Source organism: Pantherophis guttatus, chromosome 1, assembly GCF_059756535.1.
Source record: "Pantherophis guttatus breed Tessera chromosome 1, ASM5975653v1, whole genome shotgun sequence".
In the NCBI taxonomy this organism is placed as follows: domain Eukaryota; kingdom Metazoa; phylum Chordata; class Lepidosauria; order Squamata; family Colubridae; genus Pantherophis; species Pantherophis guttatus.
Genome location: NC_142063.1, coordinates 345,364,109 through 345,381,882, shown reverse-complemented (window position 1 = coordinate 345,381,882; position 17,774 = coordinate 345,364,109). Strand labels below are relative to the sequence as shown.

At 48.5% G+C, this 17,774-nt stretch overlaps 1 protein-coding gene across 2 annotated transcripts in view; it reads left to right on the top strand.

Moving 5' to 3' along the window:
• The window catches only part of AKAP10 (A-kinase anchoring protein 10), a 66,344-nt gene extending 49,867 nt beyond the window's left edge, over nucleotides 1-16,477 (top strand). The window contains exons 9-16 of one of the 2 annotated variants that reach the window (XM_060685629.2): nucleotides 330-466; nucleotides 2,595-2,739; nucleotides 3,870-4,049; nucleotides 8,225-8,334; nucleotides 10,579-10,661; nucleotides 12,161-12,213; nucleotides 13,236-13,334; nucleotides 15,078-16,477. In XM_060685629.2, the coding sequence (XP_060541612.2) occupies nucleotides 330-466; nucleotides 2,595-2,739; nucleotides 3,870-4,049; nucleotides 8,225-8,334; nucleotides 10,579-10,661; nucleotides 12,161-12,213; nucleotides 13,236-13,334; nucleotides 15,078-15,083 (813 nt within the window). In that variant the 3' untranslated portion in view covers nucleotides 15,084-16,477. Of the gene's footprint in view, nucleotides 1-329; nucleotides 467-2,594; nucleotides 2,740-3,869; nucleotides 4,050-8,224; nucleotides 8,339-10,578; nucleotides 10,662-12,160; nucleotides 12,214-13,235; nucleotides 13,335-15,077 lie in introns of those variants that run through there. The other variant, XM_087883467.1, reaches the window with a different exon arrangement.
• Nucleotides 16,478-17,774: the final 1,297 nt, after the last annotated feature.

Genomic DNA, 17,774 nt, shown 5'->3' with positions numbered 1-17,774 from the left:
TTCCTTTCCTTTCCCTTCCCTTCCCTTCCCTTCCCTTCCCTTCCCTTCCCTTCCCTTTCCTTCCCTTTCCTTTCCTTTCCTTTCCTTTCCTTTCCTTTCCTTTCCTTTCCTTTCCTTTCCTTTCCTTTCCCTTCCCTTCCCTTCCCTTCCCATCCCTTCGAACATTTTATTTCCTTTCCTCTCCTTTCTCCTTTCCTTTCTTCTTCCACTCCACTCCACCTTTCCTTTTTCTCTTTCTCATCCTACCTTCCCTTTTCCCACCCAGAGTGAATTTTTGCACTTCAAAAAAAACCCCGTTGCGCTCACCTTCTCCTGTTTCCCTTTGCCAGTTCATGGAGAAAGAAGACGCGGTCAACATCTTGCAATTTTGGCTGGCCGCAGACAATTTCCAGTCCCAGCTGGCAGCCAAGGAAGGCCAGTACGACGGGCAGGAGGCCCAGAACGATGCCATGATCTTGTACGATAAGTAAGCCTCATTCTTAAACCTCTCTTTCTCCCCACCTCAGCCAGCACTCCTAGTTTTCATCTTGACTAGCCCTGGCGAGGGTCAGCGTCAGACCCAGCATCTCACAAGTCCTGTGACCTCCTTCTGCGACCTTCTGGACCAGGGTTCTCCAACCTTGGCAACTTTAAGACTTGTGGACTTCAACTTTGCTGGCTGAGGAACTCTGGGAGTTGAAGTCCACAAGTCTTAAAAGTTGCCAAGGTTGGAGAACCCTGGATCTGGACAATCAAAGCCCACGGGGAAGCCAGATTCCCTTAACAACCGTGTGACTCACTTAACAACCGCAGTTGATTCCCTTAACAACCAAGGCAAAAAAGAAATTTAAAATGGGGCGAATTTAAATAGTAAAACAGGGCAAAATCCACCTAACCACTGTCTCGCTTAGCGACAGAAATGTTGGGTTCAATTCCCAGAAGGCTGGGGGTGGGGGGGATGACACTGTTTCACTCTCCCCTCCCCTCCCAATGCCTCTGCCGCCGCACTCACACACACACACACACACACACACACACACACACACACACACACACAAGTAACCGCTTGAGCGAGTTTATTAATGTTCCCCAGCCATTCCCTTCACCCAGCCTCAGAACTGTCCCAACTAAGTCCAGCCACAAGCAGGCCAAAATTAGTCCACAAAGCAATTGGCCAGTACCGTGTGTCCCCACAAATAAGACTGGGTCTTATATTAATTTTTGCTCCAAAAGACTCATTAGGGCTTATTTTCTAGTTAGGTCTTATTTTGGAGGGAATACGGTACTAAATGCATCCATCTGGCTGGCAATCTTAACTGGGGCTTATTTTGGGGTAGGGCTTATATTACGAGCATCCTGAAAAATCGTGCTAGGGCTTATTTTCTAGTTAGGTCTTATTTTGGGGGAAATACAGTACTAAATGCATCCATCTGGCTGGCAATCTTAACTGGGGCTTATTTTGGGGGTAGGGCAGCCAAGTTGCCGAGCTCAGACCAACAGCTCAAATAGCCAGTTTTCCGGTGCAGCCCATCAAGACAGGCAGGGCCTTCTCCTCTTGAGTAATCTGGCTGATCTCCGTTGTTCCTGCCTTTTCTCTGCCCTGCGTGCTCTTGGATCAGGTGCAGAAGGCAGTTCCTCCTCCTCTTTGTTGGCCATCTGCCCCTGTGTAAGCTTTCTCCAGCTGAGGCCTCCTCCAAATCTCTTTCGGCGGGCCGTTCAGAGCCATCAATCAACCCTGTTCCTGACGTGCCAGGAATGAGCTCATTCTCTCTTGAGCTGACCTCTGAGGAAGAATTGGGGGGGCCATCCAAGGGAGACCTCACAATACCCATCTGTGATGTTTCCCTTAGATGACTCCGGAGGCCAGCTTTAAGGAGGATGAGCTGAAGGAGGGACAATCAGTAGAAAGAGATTTACAGGGGCTCTAGCCGGAGAAAACCTGCAGGGACAGACAACCAGCGAAGAGGAGGGGGAACTGCCTTCTGCACCTGATCCGAGAGCACCCAGGGCAGAGAAAAGGCAGGAGCAATGGAGATCAGCCAGATTACTCGGGAAGAAAGCCCCCCCCCTTTGCTGGTCTTGATGGGCTGCACCGGGAAGCTATTTATCACGGCAGGCGTAGGGAGACGTAGTTGATTCATGGCTGTGCGTTTATTCGTGCTTCCTACTGGACTTTTGAGACGCTGAACTTCTCTTGGCAAGCGAGCTCTCACGGATGTACTTTCTGTTTGGCCTGGTAACTTTTAAATTGGTTTAGTGGACTTAATTTGTGGGAGCAGCTTTGCATTTCTCTTATGGACTATCGGCCATTGCCTGGTGAATTAATCTTGGCTTGCTTGTGGCTGGATTTATTTGGGACATTTCTGAAGCTGGGTGACGAGAACTGCAGGGGAACATCAATAAAACTCTCTATAAATCACACTGGTGTGTGTATGTGTGAGTGAAAGGGGGCATCCCAGATTGACAAAGATCATTCCCCCAAGGGGGCAAAACTCCCAAAATTTGAGTCACCGGATGCTTGAAAAGAATGAACCCAAGTTATTTTCAACTTTGTTGTCTCCATTTTACCATTCATCCTCTCTCTGCTTGCCTCCCCCTCCCCGCCTTTCAAATAGGTACTTCTCTCTTCAGTCCACTCATCCTCTCGGCTTCGATGACTACGTACGGTTGGAGATTGAGTCCAATATCTGCAGGGAAGGCGGACCCCTCCCCAACTGCTTCACCACTCCACTGCGACAGGCCTGGACCACCATGGAGAAGGTGAGGATGGGGCCTCTCGGATCAGGGGCCTCCCTGAAAGAATCCGACAGGACTTTGAGGGATCTGGGTAAGGAGGAGACCGAGCAGGGCTCAGCTGTGGGGTGGACTCCAACAGCTGTTTGATGGGGGTTGAGATCATTTTTTTTAAAAAATATCAAGAGTTTCTCAAGCTCAGCATCGTTTTAGATGGATGGATTTCAATTCCCAGAATTCCCCAGCTAGCCCGCTTTAAGACAGGTGGACTTCCACTCCCAGAATTCCTCAGCCAGCATGCTTTAAGATGGTTGGAGTTTCATTCCCAGAATTCCCCAGCCAGCCTGCTTTAAGAGGGGCGCACTTCCACTCCCAGAATTCCCCAGCTAGCATGATTTGAGATGAATGGACTTCCACTCCCAGAATCCCCCAGCCAGCATGCTTTAAGAGGGGTGGACTTCCACTCCCAGAATTCCCCAGCTAGCATGATTTGAGATGAATGGACTTCCACTCCCAGAATCCTCCAGCCAGCCTGCTTTAAGAGGGGTGGACTTCCACTCCCAGAATTCCCCAGCTAGCATGATTTGAGATGAATGGACTTCCACTCCCAGAATCCTCCAGCTAGCATGATTTGAGATGAATGGACTTCCACTCCCAGAATCCCCCAGTCAGCCTGCTTTCAGATGGGAGGACTTCCACTCCCAGAATTCCCCAGCTAGCATGATTTGAGATGGGTGGACTTCCACTCCTAGAATCCCCCAGCCAGCCTGCTTTCAGATGGGAGGACTTCCACTCCCCTTCCAGCACTGATGATGTTACCTAGCTGGGTCATGAAATGTCTGCAAGAAAACCACCAAGCTCAGAGAGCACCAAGCACCCCATAGTCCTCCTCCTCCTCGGCCTTCTCTTACTCCTCCTCCACCACCTCCTCGCCCTTGTTCCCCCTCCTCCTCCTCCTCTTCCACTCTGCAAACTCCACTCCCTCCTAGCACTGATGATGTCACCCATCTGGGTCATGAAACATCTGCCAAACAAAACAGCCCGTCTCAGGGAGCCCTGAGGGGAGCCCCCTTCAATTCTGAGCTAACCAACATTCTCTTCTATAAGGACGTTGGCTGGCCGTCATTTCCATCCTCCCGTTCTCTCCCGTCCTGCAGGTTTTCTTACCCAGCTTCCTGTCCAGCAATCTTTATTACAAATACTTGAACGACCTCATCCATTCGGTCCGGGGAGATGAGTTTGCCGGCGGAGGTCTCGCCTTCAACGTTCACGGTCTTGGCAACGTTTCCGACCACTACTCCCACGTGGGTGCTGCGGACAGCGGGGCTGCTTCTCAGGTGCTCGGTTGATACTTGTGGGTCTCTTTCCCCACCACCCCCAAAAACTCCTATGATCTGTCCCCGTCCACACACACACACACAAACACAGCCAGCTGAGGGTTAAGGAAACACTTTGGAACACACCCAGTTTCTTTATCTCCAACTTGGCAGCGATATACACGCCGTCTGCCAAGTGCCTTTATTTTCACAGAAAAACAGAAAGATAAATACTCAGCTTCCAAATGTCCGACAACAATAAATATTTCTCTCAGCAGTTCCGAACGAGGCTTTAGTGACTATCCAAGGTTAGTTTTGTTCGTCACAAGGATCACTGACCACCACCCTCTATTATATAGTCTCTGGGGTGTGGTCCAGTGACTCAGTTCTAATCCCTAGCACGCCTCCTGAGCTGCTGCAATCGTTTATCACGCCTTCGGAGGCGTGCGTCCAGGAATGATGTTTCTCCGTCACTCTGATCCGAGCCACCTGTCTCCCTGCTAATCTCCTCTCCCTCGGCCGGCACCTGAGACAATGCCAGAGGGGAGGGGCCTGGAGAGGGAGGCCTGGCTGACTCCTCTTCCTCATGCTCGGAGCTTTCTTCCTCCGATGGGACAGGCTCAGAGGGCGGGGCCACAACACCCTAAGTCTTCCTACAGGCTCTTTTTTCCTGCCTCTTCTTAATTGCTCTGGGGACTACCGTGTTTCCCCGAAAATATGACCTACTCAGAAAGTAAGTCCTAGCTTGTTTTTTTTTTTTTACAGCTCTACCTCCCCAAAATAAACCCTAATTAAGACTCCGCTCACTCCAGAGTACACGGGTAAGAATTTAGCCATGGTGGAGGTGGAGCTGCCCTACTACTTACTTTCGGATAGTTGCAGCCAGGCCTCGCACACCGATAACACACAGCCGATAACAGAGCTCCGGATCGATCCCCCCCTGAAAATAAAACCTGGTGCCTTTTTTTTTGGTGCCAAAAAAATTATTAAGACAGGGTCTTATTTTGGGGGAAACACGGTAAATGATCAGTCCTCTGGACTTCTAGTCAGCGAAGTCAATGAATTGTGAGAAAATACAGCTTGGAAACCCGAGAGTGACAATTAAAATTAGAAATTAGAAGGATGCTTTAAGGCGCCGGTCACCAACTGGTGGTCCGTGAGAAAATTTTGGTGGTCCGCAGAAAAATTATTTGCATTTCACTAAATCAGGGGTCCTCAAACTACGGCCCCTGGGCCGGATACGTTCAATGAACGTTTGTGTTCCTGCAGAGAGTCTCCCCCTTTGGGATCTTTTTGGGTGGGTCGGAGGGGGGCAGAAATTCCGACTTGGGGTCTGCTTCAGCCTCCTGGTGGGGGGCTTTGGGCAAAGGCTGGAGGGAAGTGCCACTGGTGGCGAAGAGCCGGAGGGCCTCGTTCCAGTGGGACTGCATCATGGCCTGGAACTGGCTGACCATCTCAGCCCGCTGAGCCTCCAGGCGCCGGTACCTGGCCTTGCATTCCCGCAGGTCTTCCCTCTGCTTGGAAAGCCTATGCTCCTAGTCCTCAGCTTCTGCTGAGCCTCCTTCTCGGCCAGATCCAATTTGAACTGAGCTCTTTTGCCAACTCTTTCTCCTGGTGGCTGCTTAGCTCCAGCAACTGCTTCCTGTTTGGGCCCTAAGGAGCCCGGGCGGGCAGGCGAAGAGTAGGAAGTAGAGACTGGCAAGGCGCCCCTCAACGTGAGTGACATTGAATTGGCCACACCCACCCAGTCACATGACCACCTTGCCACGCCCACCCAGCCGGTCATTAGGCAGATCATATTAGTGGTCCGTGGAATTTAAAATTATGAATTTGGTGGTCCCTGAGGTCCGAAAGGTTGGTGAACCCTGATTTAAGGCTTGAGCGGACTTCTCTGGCACGGCGCGTCAGGGGACGTATGTTTCTGTCCTTCGAGGATGATTGGCTAGGTCCGTGATGGCGAACCTATGGCACGGGTGCCACAGGTGGCACGTGGAGCCATATTAGTGGGCACGCCAGCTCAGCTCTGGGGCGCATGCGCGCACCGGCCAGCTGATTTTCGGGCCTTCTGGGCCCACCAGAAGTAGGGAAACAGGCTGTTTCCTGCCTCTGGAGGGCCTGGGGGGGGGGAGGCCCGTTTTTTTCTTACCTGGCTCCAGATCCTCTCTGTGTATCTGGGAAGGGCGAAAACAGCCTTCCCCACTCCCTTGGAGGCCCTACGGAGGCTGAAAGGGCCCATTTCCCCACTCCTGGTGGGACAGGAAGTGACATTTTTTCCTGTCCCCAGCCTCCAGAGACTCCTAGAGAGGCTCCTACAGACTCCTAGAGAGGTTCTGGAGGCTGGGGACAGCAGGGAGCTGGGAAATGGGCCCTTTCAGCCTCCGTAGGGCCTCCAAGGGGATGGGAAAGGCTGTTTTCGCCCTTTCCAGATACACAGAGAGGATCTGGAACCAGGTAAGAAAGAAAAACTGGCCAGCAGGCCATCATGTGACAGGAGCGGGGGGGGAAGGGTGCGCGCGCGACCCTCCCCCGCCCCCCCTCTCCTGGCACGCAATGGCAAAAAGGTTAGCCATCACTGGGCTAGGTGTTTCATTTATATTTCTGCAAATGTCAAGATCTGGCTGGGGGGAAATTCAAACAGCAAAGCACAGAACCGGAAGTTGAGCATTGAGCAATTGACAGGAAGACACAAATCTCTGCACAAAGGCACAGTTAGATTTTGGAGGTGTGCATCGCGCCCCGGCTGCAGCCTTCTGCAACAATTCCCATCAACACCTTTAGCAGTGTTGATACTTCCCAAGAATCTAAATCCGCCTTTAAAGTGTCGCTGGCCAGCAAAAAAGGAAAAGAAAACCAGACCACCAACAATAGGCTACTAAATGGTGAGTCTCGAGGCTCAGTTTGGAGCAGAGAAGTTGAAGCTACTGAAAACAAACCCTTTGGTTTTTGTGCGATGGGTTTGGGCATTTAAGGCAGGGTTGTCCAACTTTGGCAACTTTAAGACCTGGGGACTTCAACTACCAGAATTCCCCAGCCAGTATGAATTCCATATAGATAGGCAGGCAGGCAGGCAGGCAGGCAGGCAGGCAGGCAGGCAGGTAGGTAGATAGAGATAGATAGATAGATAGATAGATAGATAGATAGATAGATAGATAGATAGATAGATAGATATAGATATAGATTAATAGATGGAAGAGAGAGATTGATAGATGGAAAATGGATGGATGAATGGATAGATAGATAGATAGATAGATAGATAGATAGATAGATATAGATATAGATATAGATTAATGGATGGGAGAGATAGATTAATAGATGGAAGATGGATGGACAGATAAATAGATAGATAGATGGATGGAGATAGATAGATAGATAGATAGATAGATAGATAGATAGATTAGATATAGATATAGATATAGATATAGATATAGATATAGATATAGATATAGATATTCTACAGCCCTAAAGGTACAAAGACACATTGTACCTTTACAGGGAGGATACCTGAGAAGAGGGTGTGGCTCACTGATGACGCCTTACAAGGCAGAAATAGCTATCTGAGTCTCCCAAAGAGCAGCACAGAGTTGCTGTTTGTCAGCAAGAAACAAAAAGCCCAGAAACTTGTGAATGGGATTTCACAGAACCAGGGCTGTAGAACATCTTAGCTTATGTAGGTAAAACCTGGCTAGAAAGAATATGCACATAAAAGCCTACGAAAAAGAAAAAGACACATAGATATAGATATAGATTAATGGATGGAAGAGAGAAATATAGATTGATAGATGGAAGATGGATGGATGGATGGATGGATAGATAGATAGATAGATGATAGATATAGATTGATAGATGGAAGAGAGAGAGATTGATAGATGGAAGATGGATGGATGAATGGATAGATAGATAGAGATTGATAGAGATTGATAGATGGAAGACAGATGGATAGATGATAGAAACAGGCATCTGTAATCTATTAGAGAGAGAGAGAGAGAGAGAGAGATATTAAATATAGATAGATGATGGATAGATAGATAAATAGACAGATTTGATAGAAAGAGAGATATTAGATAGAGACAGACAGACAGTCCTTTTATGAGAAGTTTAATCCAGATTACAGTTATATGAGGTTCTTTTTTCTTTTTCTTTTTTTCCCATCCTCCTCTTCATTCTCCTGATCCTAATACCCGAACGTTACATCACAGCCCAGCCTCAAAAAGGCCAATGTAAAAATCCTGAAAAACTTTGATGAAGCAATAATTGTTGATGCTGCCAGCCTGGACCCCGAGTCTCTGTATCAGCGGACCTACGCTGGGTAAGTTGTTTTTCTTCTTCCATGCCGAGCGGCAGCTGGGAACCCAGGAGGAGATCAGCTGAGGGTTACAGAAACCTGGGGTGATCCTGTTGGGCTTTTAAAATGTCTGTCTGGTTTTAACCTAACATCCGGATGGCCCCTTCCGGTGAAAGAAATCTGGAGCAGAGCTTCAGAAAGATAAATCTGTTCAGAAAGTTAGAAGCAAAGGTGAGAAAGAAACTCAAGATAATCCCGTCTTGATTTTCTTTAGCATAAGACGTGACAAATTTGGGGGAGGCTTTCAAGATTGAATTACTGTATTTTTTGAAGTATAAGATGCACTTTTTCTCCCCCCTAAAAGAGGCTGAAAATTTGGGTGCGTCTTATAATCCGAATGTAGTCCCGCCGGCCCCCACCCTTCGGCTTCCACGCATCCTCTTCCTGGCTGCAGAGATTGCCAGAGACCAGGGCTTGCGTTTTCAGCCTCCCAATGCTCCGTTTGAGAGCCCTTCAAGGCCGCGGGGATCGCCAAAGCAAATTGCCGCCGATCGCTGCCTCCGCACATTGCATTTTTGGCCTCTGCGCATCAAGTTTTAGGCCTCCGCACGCCCCGGTTTTTGCCTCTGTGCGTCGCATTTTCGGGCGGCCATTGGCAGCGATGTGCGTTGGTGATCCCCGCAGCATTGAACGGCTCTCAAACGGAGCGTCGGGAGGCTGAAAACGTGAGGCGCGGAGCCCAAAATGGTAACCTCGTGACAGCTGCTGCCTTGTCTTAGCGCTTCCGCGCTTCGCCTGCTTGACTCACTGGCGCTTCCTCCGACGATCAGCTGTGCTTTTGAACAGTGGTGGGTTTCAATATTTTTTTTACTACCGGTTTTGTGGGTGTGGCTTGGTGGGCGTGGCATGGCTTGGTGGGCGTGGCAGGGGAAGGATACTGTAAAATCTCCATTCCCACCCCACTCCTGGGAGAAGGATACTGCAAAACCTCCATTCCCACCTGACTCCAGGGGAAGGATACTGTAAAATCTCCATTCCCACCCCACTCCAAGGGAAGGATACTGTAAAATCTCCATTCTCACCCCACTGCAGGGGAAGGATACTGTAAAATCTCCATTCTCACCCCACTGCAGGGGAAGGATACTGTAAAATCTCCATTATCACCCCACTGCAGGGGAAGGATACTGTAAAATCCCCATTCCCACCCCACTCCAAGGGAAGAATACTGTAAAATCCCCATTTCCTCCCCACTCCAGGAGAAGAATACTGTAAAATCTCCATTCTCACCCCACTCCAAGGGAAGAATACTGTAAAATCCCCATTTCCTCCCCACTCCAGGAGAAGAATACTGTAAAATCTCCATTCCCACCCCACTCCAAGGGAAGAATACTGTAAAATCCCCATTTCCTCACCACTCCAGGGGAAGGATACTGCAAAATCCCCATTTCCTTCCGATCAGCTGGGACTCAGGAGGCAGAGAATAGATGGAGGTGGAGCCGATCAGAATTTTTACTACCGGTTCTCCGAACTATTCAAAATTCCCGCTACCGGTTCTCCAGAACTGGTCAGAACCTGCTGAAACCCACACCTCTGCTTTTGAAGCTGCTTATCAGCCCCAACCAGTGAACTAATGTGCTGAAGCTGAGCAGGCTAAGGATGCTAACCAGATGGAGACCTGCTAGGCAGAGGCAGAAATTTTTTTTAACCTATTTTCCTCCCCCAAAAACTAAGGCGCATCTTATACTCTGAAAAATACGGTATCCTATCCTGTCGCAATGATAAGTCGTCCTCAAGTTTAGGGACTGTTCGTTTAACACATTGTAAGCCGCCCTGAGTCTCCGGAGAAGAGCAGCATATAAATTGAATGAATGAATGAATGAATGAATGAATGAATAAATAGCCTCCCTTCAAAGTTACGACAGAGATGGGGGGGGAAAAAGCGACATACAGCCAGTCCTCGCGCTTACGACCGTTTGGCTTCCACTTTTCTTCAAGGGATGGGCTGTGTTGCCTTGCTCAAGTCCTTCCTTCCCAGTTCTGTTCTATTTTCCCCACGGTCAGTTTTTAAATGGCTCTTCGCTTCTTATCGTGAAGGTCGGAGAAACAAGGCCTTTGTCTCTGAAATGGGGAAAAAAATAAGCGGCCTCCCAGGGGAAAGAGGTGTGATTTGAAGCTGGGTGGATTCTTTGCGGTGGGCCTCCCATCTCTGCTGCAACCCGTCATCACCCCCACCCCATAGCTAACCAGCCGCTCTTCCTCCTGCTGCAGGAAGATGACGTTTGGCCGCGTGAGCGACCTGGGCCAGTTCATTAGGGAATCGGAGCCAGAACCGGACATCAAGAAGTCCAAAGGTGAGCTGCCTTTTCCCTCCTCAAGAGAAGATTCTCCTCAGCCGAGGTTTCTCGGCCTTAGCAGGTTGAAGATGGGTGGACTTCCACTCCCAGAATTCCCAGCCAGCATGCTTTAAGAGGGGTGGACTCCAACTCCCATAATTCCCCACCTAGCATGCTTTAAGAGGGATGGACTTCCACTCCCATAATTCCCCACCTAGCATGCTTTAAGAGGGATGGACTTCCACTCCCATAATTCCCCACCTAGCATGCTTTAAGAGGGGAGGACTTCAACTCCCAGAATTCCCCACCCAGAATGCTTTAAAAGGGGTGGACTTTCACTCCCAGAATCCCCCAGCCAGCCATGCTTTAAGAGGGGTGGGCTTCCACTCCCAGAATCCCCCAGCCAGCCATGCTTTAAGAGGGGTGGACTTCCACTCCCAGAATCCCCCAGCCAGCCATGCTTTAAGAGGGGTGGACTTCCACTCCCAGAATCCCCCAGCCAGCCATGCTTTAAGAGGGGAGGACTTCCACTCCCAGAATCCCCCAGCCAGCATGCTTTAAGAGGGGTGGACTTCCACTCCCAGAATCCCCCAGCCAGCCATGCTTTAAGAGGGATGGACTTCCACTGCCAGAATTCCCCACCTAGCATGCTTTAAGAGGGGAGGACTTCCACTCCCAGAATCCCCCAGCCAGCATGCTTTAAGAGGGATGGACTTCCACTGCCAGAATTCCCCACCTAGCATGCTTTAAGAGGGGAGGACTTCCACTCCCAGAATCCCCCAGCCAGCATGCTTTAAGAGGGGTGGACTTCCACTCCCAGAATCCCCCAGCCAGCCATGCTTTAAGAGGGGTGGACTTCCACTGCCAGAATTCCCCACCTAGCATGCTTTAAGAGGGGTGGACTTCCACTCCCAGAATCCCCCAGCCAGCATGCTTTAAGAGGGATGGACTTCCACTGCCAGAATTCCCCACCTAGCATGCTTTAAGAGGGGAGGACTTCCACTCCCAGAATCCCCCAGCCAGCAATGCTTTAAGAGGGATGGACTTCCACTGCCAGAATTCCCCACCTAGCATGCTTTAAGAGGGGAGGACTTCCACTCCCAGAATCCCCCAGCCAGCATGCTTTAAGAGGGGTGGACTTCCACTCCCAGAATCCCCCAGCCAGCCATGCTTTAAGAGGGATGGACTTCCACTCCCATAATTCCCCACCTAGCATGCTTTAAGAGGGGAGGACTTCCACTCCCAGAATCCCCCAGCCAGCATGCTTTAAGAGGGGTGGACTTCCACTGCCAGAATTCCCCACCTAGCATGCTTTAAGAGGGGTGGACTTCCACTCCCATAATCCCCCACCTAGCATGCTTTCAGAGGGGAGGACTTCCACTCCCAGAATCCCCCAGCCAGCCATGCTTTAAGAGGGGAGGACTTCCACCCCCAGAATTCTGCAGTTAGTCATTTTGACTACATAAATTTTATGTCATAAAACATGAAATTTCCTCAGCCCTCCTTTTACTTCTCAGGGTCCATGTTTTCACAAGCAATGAAGAAATGGGTGCAAGGAAATACAGATGAGGTAAGGCCCTCACTACATATTTAAGAAAAAAATATGTCATATCTCGTTGGTGACCTCCTTTGCGTCTCTGGTGGGCAGGTAGATCTGTCGGTTTTAGGTCAGAAATTCGAGAACAAGCAAAAATTCCTCTCCGGAATTTTAAAAAAATGGTTGCAGAAGGAGTTCCTCTGAATAATTGGGAAGTGAACCCTCTGATTAGGTTGATTTGTTCCTTAAGTGAGTCACACCCAATTTTATCATCCTTTTTGCCATGGTCGTTATGCGAGTCACATGGTCATTAAATGAATACGGCGTTCCCCATTGAGTTATCAGAAGCCAGTTAGGATGGTCGCAAATAGTGACCCTGGGATGCCGCAACCATTGTGAATATGTGCCAGTTATCAGGCTTCCAAATGCTGATTGCATGATCACGCAGATGTGACGGTCGTAAGTGTGAGGACTGGTCGCAAGTCACATTTTTCAGCGCCTTAGTAAGTTTGAACAGCCATTAAACAAATACAAGAAGTCCCCAAGCTTACGACCTTTCATTTAGAGTCCGTCGAAAGTACCAAAGGGCACTGAAAAAAGTGACTTATGACCATTTTTCACACTTACGACGGTTCCTTTTGGTCACATGGTCAAAATTCATCCACTTGGCAACTGGCGTGTACTTACGACAGTTACGGTGACCCGGCGGTCACACGATCCCCCTTTTGCAACCTTCCACCCAGCGAAGTTGATGGGGAAGCCGGGCCTAACAACAAGGATAAGAAAGGTTGTAAAACGGGGCCAAACTCGCTTAACAACTGTCTCGCTTAGCAACAGAAATGCGAGGCTCAATTGTCGTAAATTGAGACCTAGCTGTACTGGATGTAGGATTACATCCTTGGCATAGTGACCCATCAAATATTCTTTGAAAATAGAGTTGGGGGCCCAGGCGAATTGGAGGGGGAGGCGAGGGTCCTGGGGTACAGCGTGTTTCTGCTCACTAGTCGCAGTCCCAGAATGCCCTGTGCTGATGGACTCCTTCGCCCTGTTTCTAGGCCCAAGAGGAGATGGCCTGGAGAATAGCCAAGATGATCGTCAACGACGTCATGCAACAGGCCCAACCCCCGGAGGCAGCGGTCGAAAAGGTGACTAAGGTAATGGCTGAGCTGCCACAACAGGGAGGTCCGATCTTGGCAACTTTAAGGCTTGTGGACTTTAACTCCCATGCTGGCTGGGGGATTCTGGGAGTGGAAGTCCACCCCTCTTAAAGGATGCTGGCTGGGGAATTCTGGGAGTGGAAGTCCACCCCTCTTAAAGCATGCTGGCTGGGGGATTCTGGGAGTGGAAGTCCACCCCTCTTAAAGCATGCTGGCTGGGGGATTCTGGGAGTGGAAGTCCACCCCTCTTAAAGCATGCTGGTTGGGGGATTCTGGGAGTGGAAGTCCATCCATCTTAAAGCAGGCTGGCTGGGGAATTCTGAGAGTGGAAGTCCACCCATCTTAAAGCATGCTGGCTGGGGGATTCTGGGAGCTGAAGTCCATCCATCTTAAAGCAGGCTGGCTGGGGGATTCTGGGAGTGGAAGTCCTCCCCTCTTAAAGCATGTAGGCTGGGGGATTCTGGGAGTTGAAGTCCACCCCTCTTAAAACATGCTGGCTGGGGAATTCTGGGAGTTGAAGTCCACCCCTCTTAAAGCACGCTGGATGGGGGATTCTGGGAGCTGGAGTCCAACCATCTTAAAGTATGTTCACTGGGGAATTCTGGGAGTGGAAATCCACCCCTCTTAAAGCATGCCGGCTGGGGGATTCTGGGAGTGGAAGTCCACAAGTCTTAAAGTTGACAAAGTTGGACACTCCTGCGCTACAACCTCTCCTTGCATTGGTGCTGCAGAAGACTAGCAGCCCCATAACTTCAATTTACAATATTTGTGGTCGCCCCCAAAAATCTCCCCACATTGAACAACTGGTTCACTTAACGACTGCTAACTTTGCTTTAACCACCACCGCAAAACAAGATCGTCCAAATCAGGCGCAGTCACGTGGCGATCCGTTTCACGCCCATCTCGATTTACGACCACAATTTATGGTCGTAAGTCAAGGACTATGTGTAGCCAGCCAGCCAACCCGATAAACCAGATTCCATGCATCCATCGGGATTCCCATTGTCAGCTGTCAGATGCCAAAGTCAGCAGAATTCATACGCGGCTTTCCATCGGAAATCCTGTGTGGTACGGTGGTGGCTGCCTGGCATCATCGCAGTTTGCAAAAGGGGGGAGGGTCTGCTGGTTACCCCAAAGGGCCCAGTGAAAAAAAGGGGCTCAGAGAGTTGGATGTTACAAATGGAAGTCTGACCCCCTCCCTCCCTGCTTCTTAATCACCCCCTTTTGTTGAGGAATTCGCAGAGCAACCCTTGAGTAGCAAGGGTGTGCACATGAAAGCGATTGAGATTAGTTACGAATACCACAGCCAACACACAGATACATTGAGTTGTGTTTACTTTTAGGATATAGTAAAGCGTAGTCCAATAAACAGTCCAGGTCAAACACGTATAAATCAGTAGATAGTCAAACAATAATCCAGGGATTATCCAAATAACAATGTCTTCTTACCAGTCGTTGTAGTCATACACAATAACAGTTCTTACAGTTGCAAGCACAGCAAAAAGCAGTAACGATCAATACAGATCAGCAAAGGGTTCAGCAAAGAGCAATCAAAGAGAAACAAACCAGGTTTCTAGCTCCCTCTTAAGGACATTGGCTACAGAGTTAACCAATCAGGACACAGTACGATGCAATACAGCAATACATCAGTCTTAAAGCTATATTCATGGTTTATATATTCCCAACCCAACAAGTTAGGTAAAATCATTTCCTAACACCTGTTTTTTCTCTTTTTCTCAGCTATGATCTTCAGGAGCTTCTGCCTATGAAGTGAAGCGGAGCCGGATTCTCTCCCCCTCACCCAAAAACCCCTTCCTCACGGCTGCCTGCCCAGCGCCCCATACCCTAATCAGCGGGTGCATTTCCCCCCACTTGAGTGTGTGTGTGGGGGGGGAAAGAGTCTTACCTTTCTCTCTCTCGAGACCCAATTGAAGGAAGTTTCCCCAACTCTTTCTACCAAGGATTCGCCTTCTGGACTACAGTTAGGCACGGAGAAGAAAAAAAAAATGCCCCTTAAGTTTTCCGAGCTGCGTTTTTTTGTTGTTTGTTGTTATTGCAAACTTTAAAGAAAAAAAAAAAAAGAAGACCTTTGCAATCAAAAAGGCTCAGGGTACCTTCGGATTTCGCGACCGACAGAGGGAGCAGTTTTAAAAACCCTGGAACCATTTTGGGAAAGATCCTTTGAAATAATGAAGTATTCCATTAACTGGATTCTTTGCCTCGTGCATTTTTGGGCCAGTCCGGAAAAAAGAGAAAAGAAGTCGGAGACAAAACAATTTTTTTTTTTAATTTAAAAAAAAAAAGGGACCCTTCCACTTTTCTCTCTCTTCTTCGCCTTCCGAAAAAACGCCTCTCTCACTCTGCAAAAACGACATTTCAGCCGTCTGAGAAAAACGCAAGAAGAAGAAAAAAAATAAGCAATGGGACTTTTGTGCGTTTCCTGTTTTCGTTTGCAAATATGTCCATTTAAGGCAAAACAACAACTAGTCCGGTTTTTAGACGTTAATTCAGGGGTTTTTTTGCTGAATTGTTTCAGATTCCGACCTTTCTACTTTTCTCCTTTAATGCAATTTGGGTGGGGGGTCGGTTGCCTCTTCTTCTTCTTCTTCTTTTCTTTTCTTCCCTTTTTCCTTTCTCCAAATAAATCCGAAACTTCCTCCGATCTCCAGCGCTTGCCACGCGCGAGAACATTTTACAAGAGTTTGGAATACTTGAGACAAAAATCCACTCCGTTGTGCTTATAAGGTTATTTTCCCCCCTTTCTGTTATTTTTTTTCCTTTCTGTTTTGACGTTTTTATCTCTTTGGAGGGGTTATTTTTTTTTTACGTTGTCATTGGCGTTTGTTTCCTGAAGACTTGTGCAAAAAAGAACGAAGGAAAGGATTTATTATCTCAAACTACCTTTAGGAAAGTTTTTGATTTGTCTCCAGCCATTTGAAAGTGGAATAGACTATAAAACGCACATCACTTTGCGGCATCGGCTGGAGCGAGACGTCGTCAAGAAAAGCGAAAACAAGTTGTGTATAGGTTTCTTTGGTACTGTGTACCACCTTATTGTCTGATACCCAAGTATTCCAGTACTCAAACCATATTTAATTGTGTTTTGATTGAAATATAAATATATATCTATATATAAATTAGGCGCTGGTGTCCGTTTTCTCTCTGTGTGGTTTGTTTCTACTGCGCGCGCCTTTTGGCTTCGATTTTCGATCTTAAATCGGGGAAAATGAAGCTGGGCTCTTAAATCTTTGTCTTCGAAACCACTCATTGGTCATTCTTCTGCGGGATCCAATCTGAGTGGCTCCCCAGGTCCAAAGGTTTATTACCCTGTTTCCCCGAAAATAAGACATCCCCTGATAATAAGCCCAATCGGGCTTTTGAGCGCATGCGCTAAAATAAGCCTCCCTCCGAAAATAAGCCCTCCCCCCAAAAATATTTAAACACAGAGCTGGAAATCAGGTAAGACGGCTGTCTACTTGCAAAGCTTTCAAGTTGCCATAAGCAGGAGGGAGGGAGAACTGATGGAGTTGATCGATTTCCCTAACTGAAGCTGCACTCCATAGATGCTTTTTTACCGCAATCAGTCGGAGGGTGTTGGGTTTCACAGCCAGCCAAAGGGGTTAATTGGAGAATGTGATTTATGACATGGCTAGGGAGGAGGGGAGAGACAGGGTCATGGGGGAACATAAATCTACGTGGGATTAGTTCTAACTACATCCGAATATTGCAGAATATCCCATCTTGCTCCATGCACGCCAAAATAAGGCCAAGCGCTTATTATGGGGTTCAAAAAAATATAAGACAGGGTCTTATTTTCAGGGAAACGGGTACGAAGGAAGGAGAATGTACTGGTAGTCCTCGACTTAACGACCACAATTGAGCCCAAAATTTCTGTTGTGAAGTGGAAACCTTAAGTGAGATTGCCCCATTTTACGACCTTTCTTGCCACAGTTGTTCAATGAACCATCACAGTTGCTTAAATTAGTACAGTGTGGTCCTCGACTTAAAACGGTTCATTTATTGACTGTTGAAAGGTTGCAACAGCACTTTAAAAAAGTGACTTACCACCGTTTCTTACACTTGCAGCGTCCCCGCAATCACAGGATCAAAATTCAGATGTTTGGTTCATATTTATGACGGTCGCAGTGTCCTGGGGGGGGGTCACAAGAGGAGGCTGGTGTGCTGTGCCATCAGCCTGTGCAGCTGGCACTCGAGTCGGACAGTGAGGAGGCTGGAGAAGATGTGGTGCCAGAGGCAGGGATTCAGCCAGGGCCTTCAGAACCTCCAGAAGCTCCCATAAGTGAAGAGGAAGAAGAGGAGGAGCCTCTTCCTGATGCATGGATGCGCAAATGGCAGGAGTGGCTCCTCAGGAGGAGGTCTCCTTCTTACACCATTCCAGACAAATGGCTGTCTAGTCTCGTCTTAAAAACCTCCAGT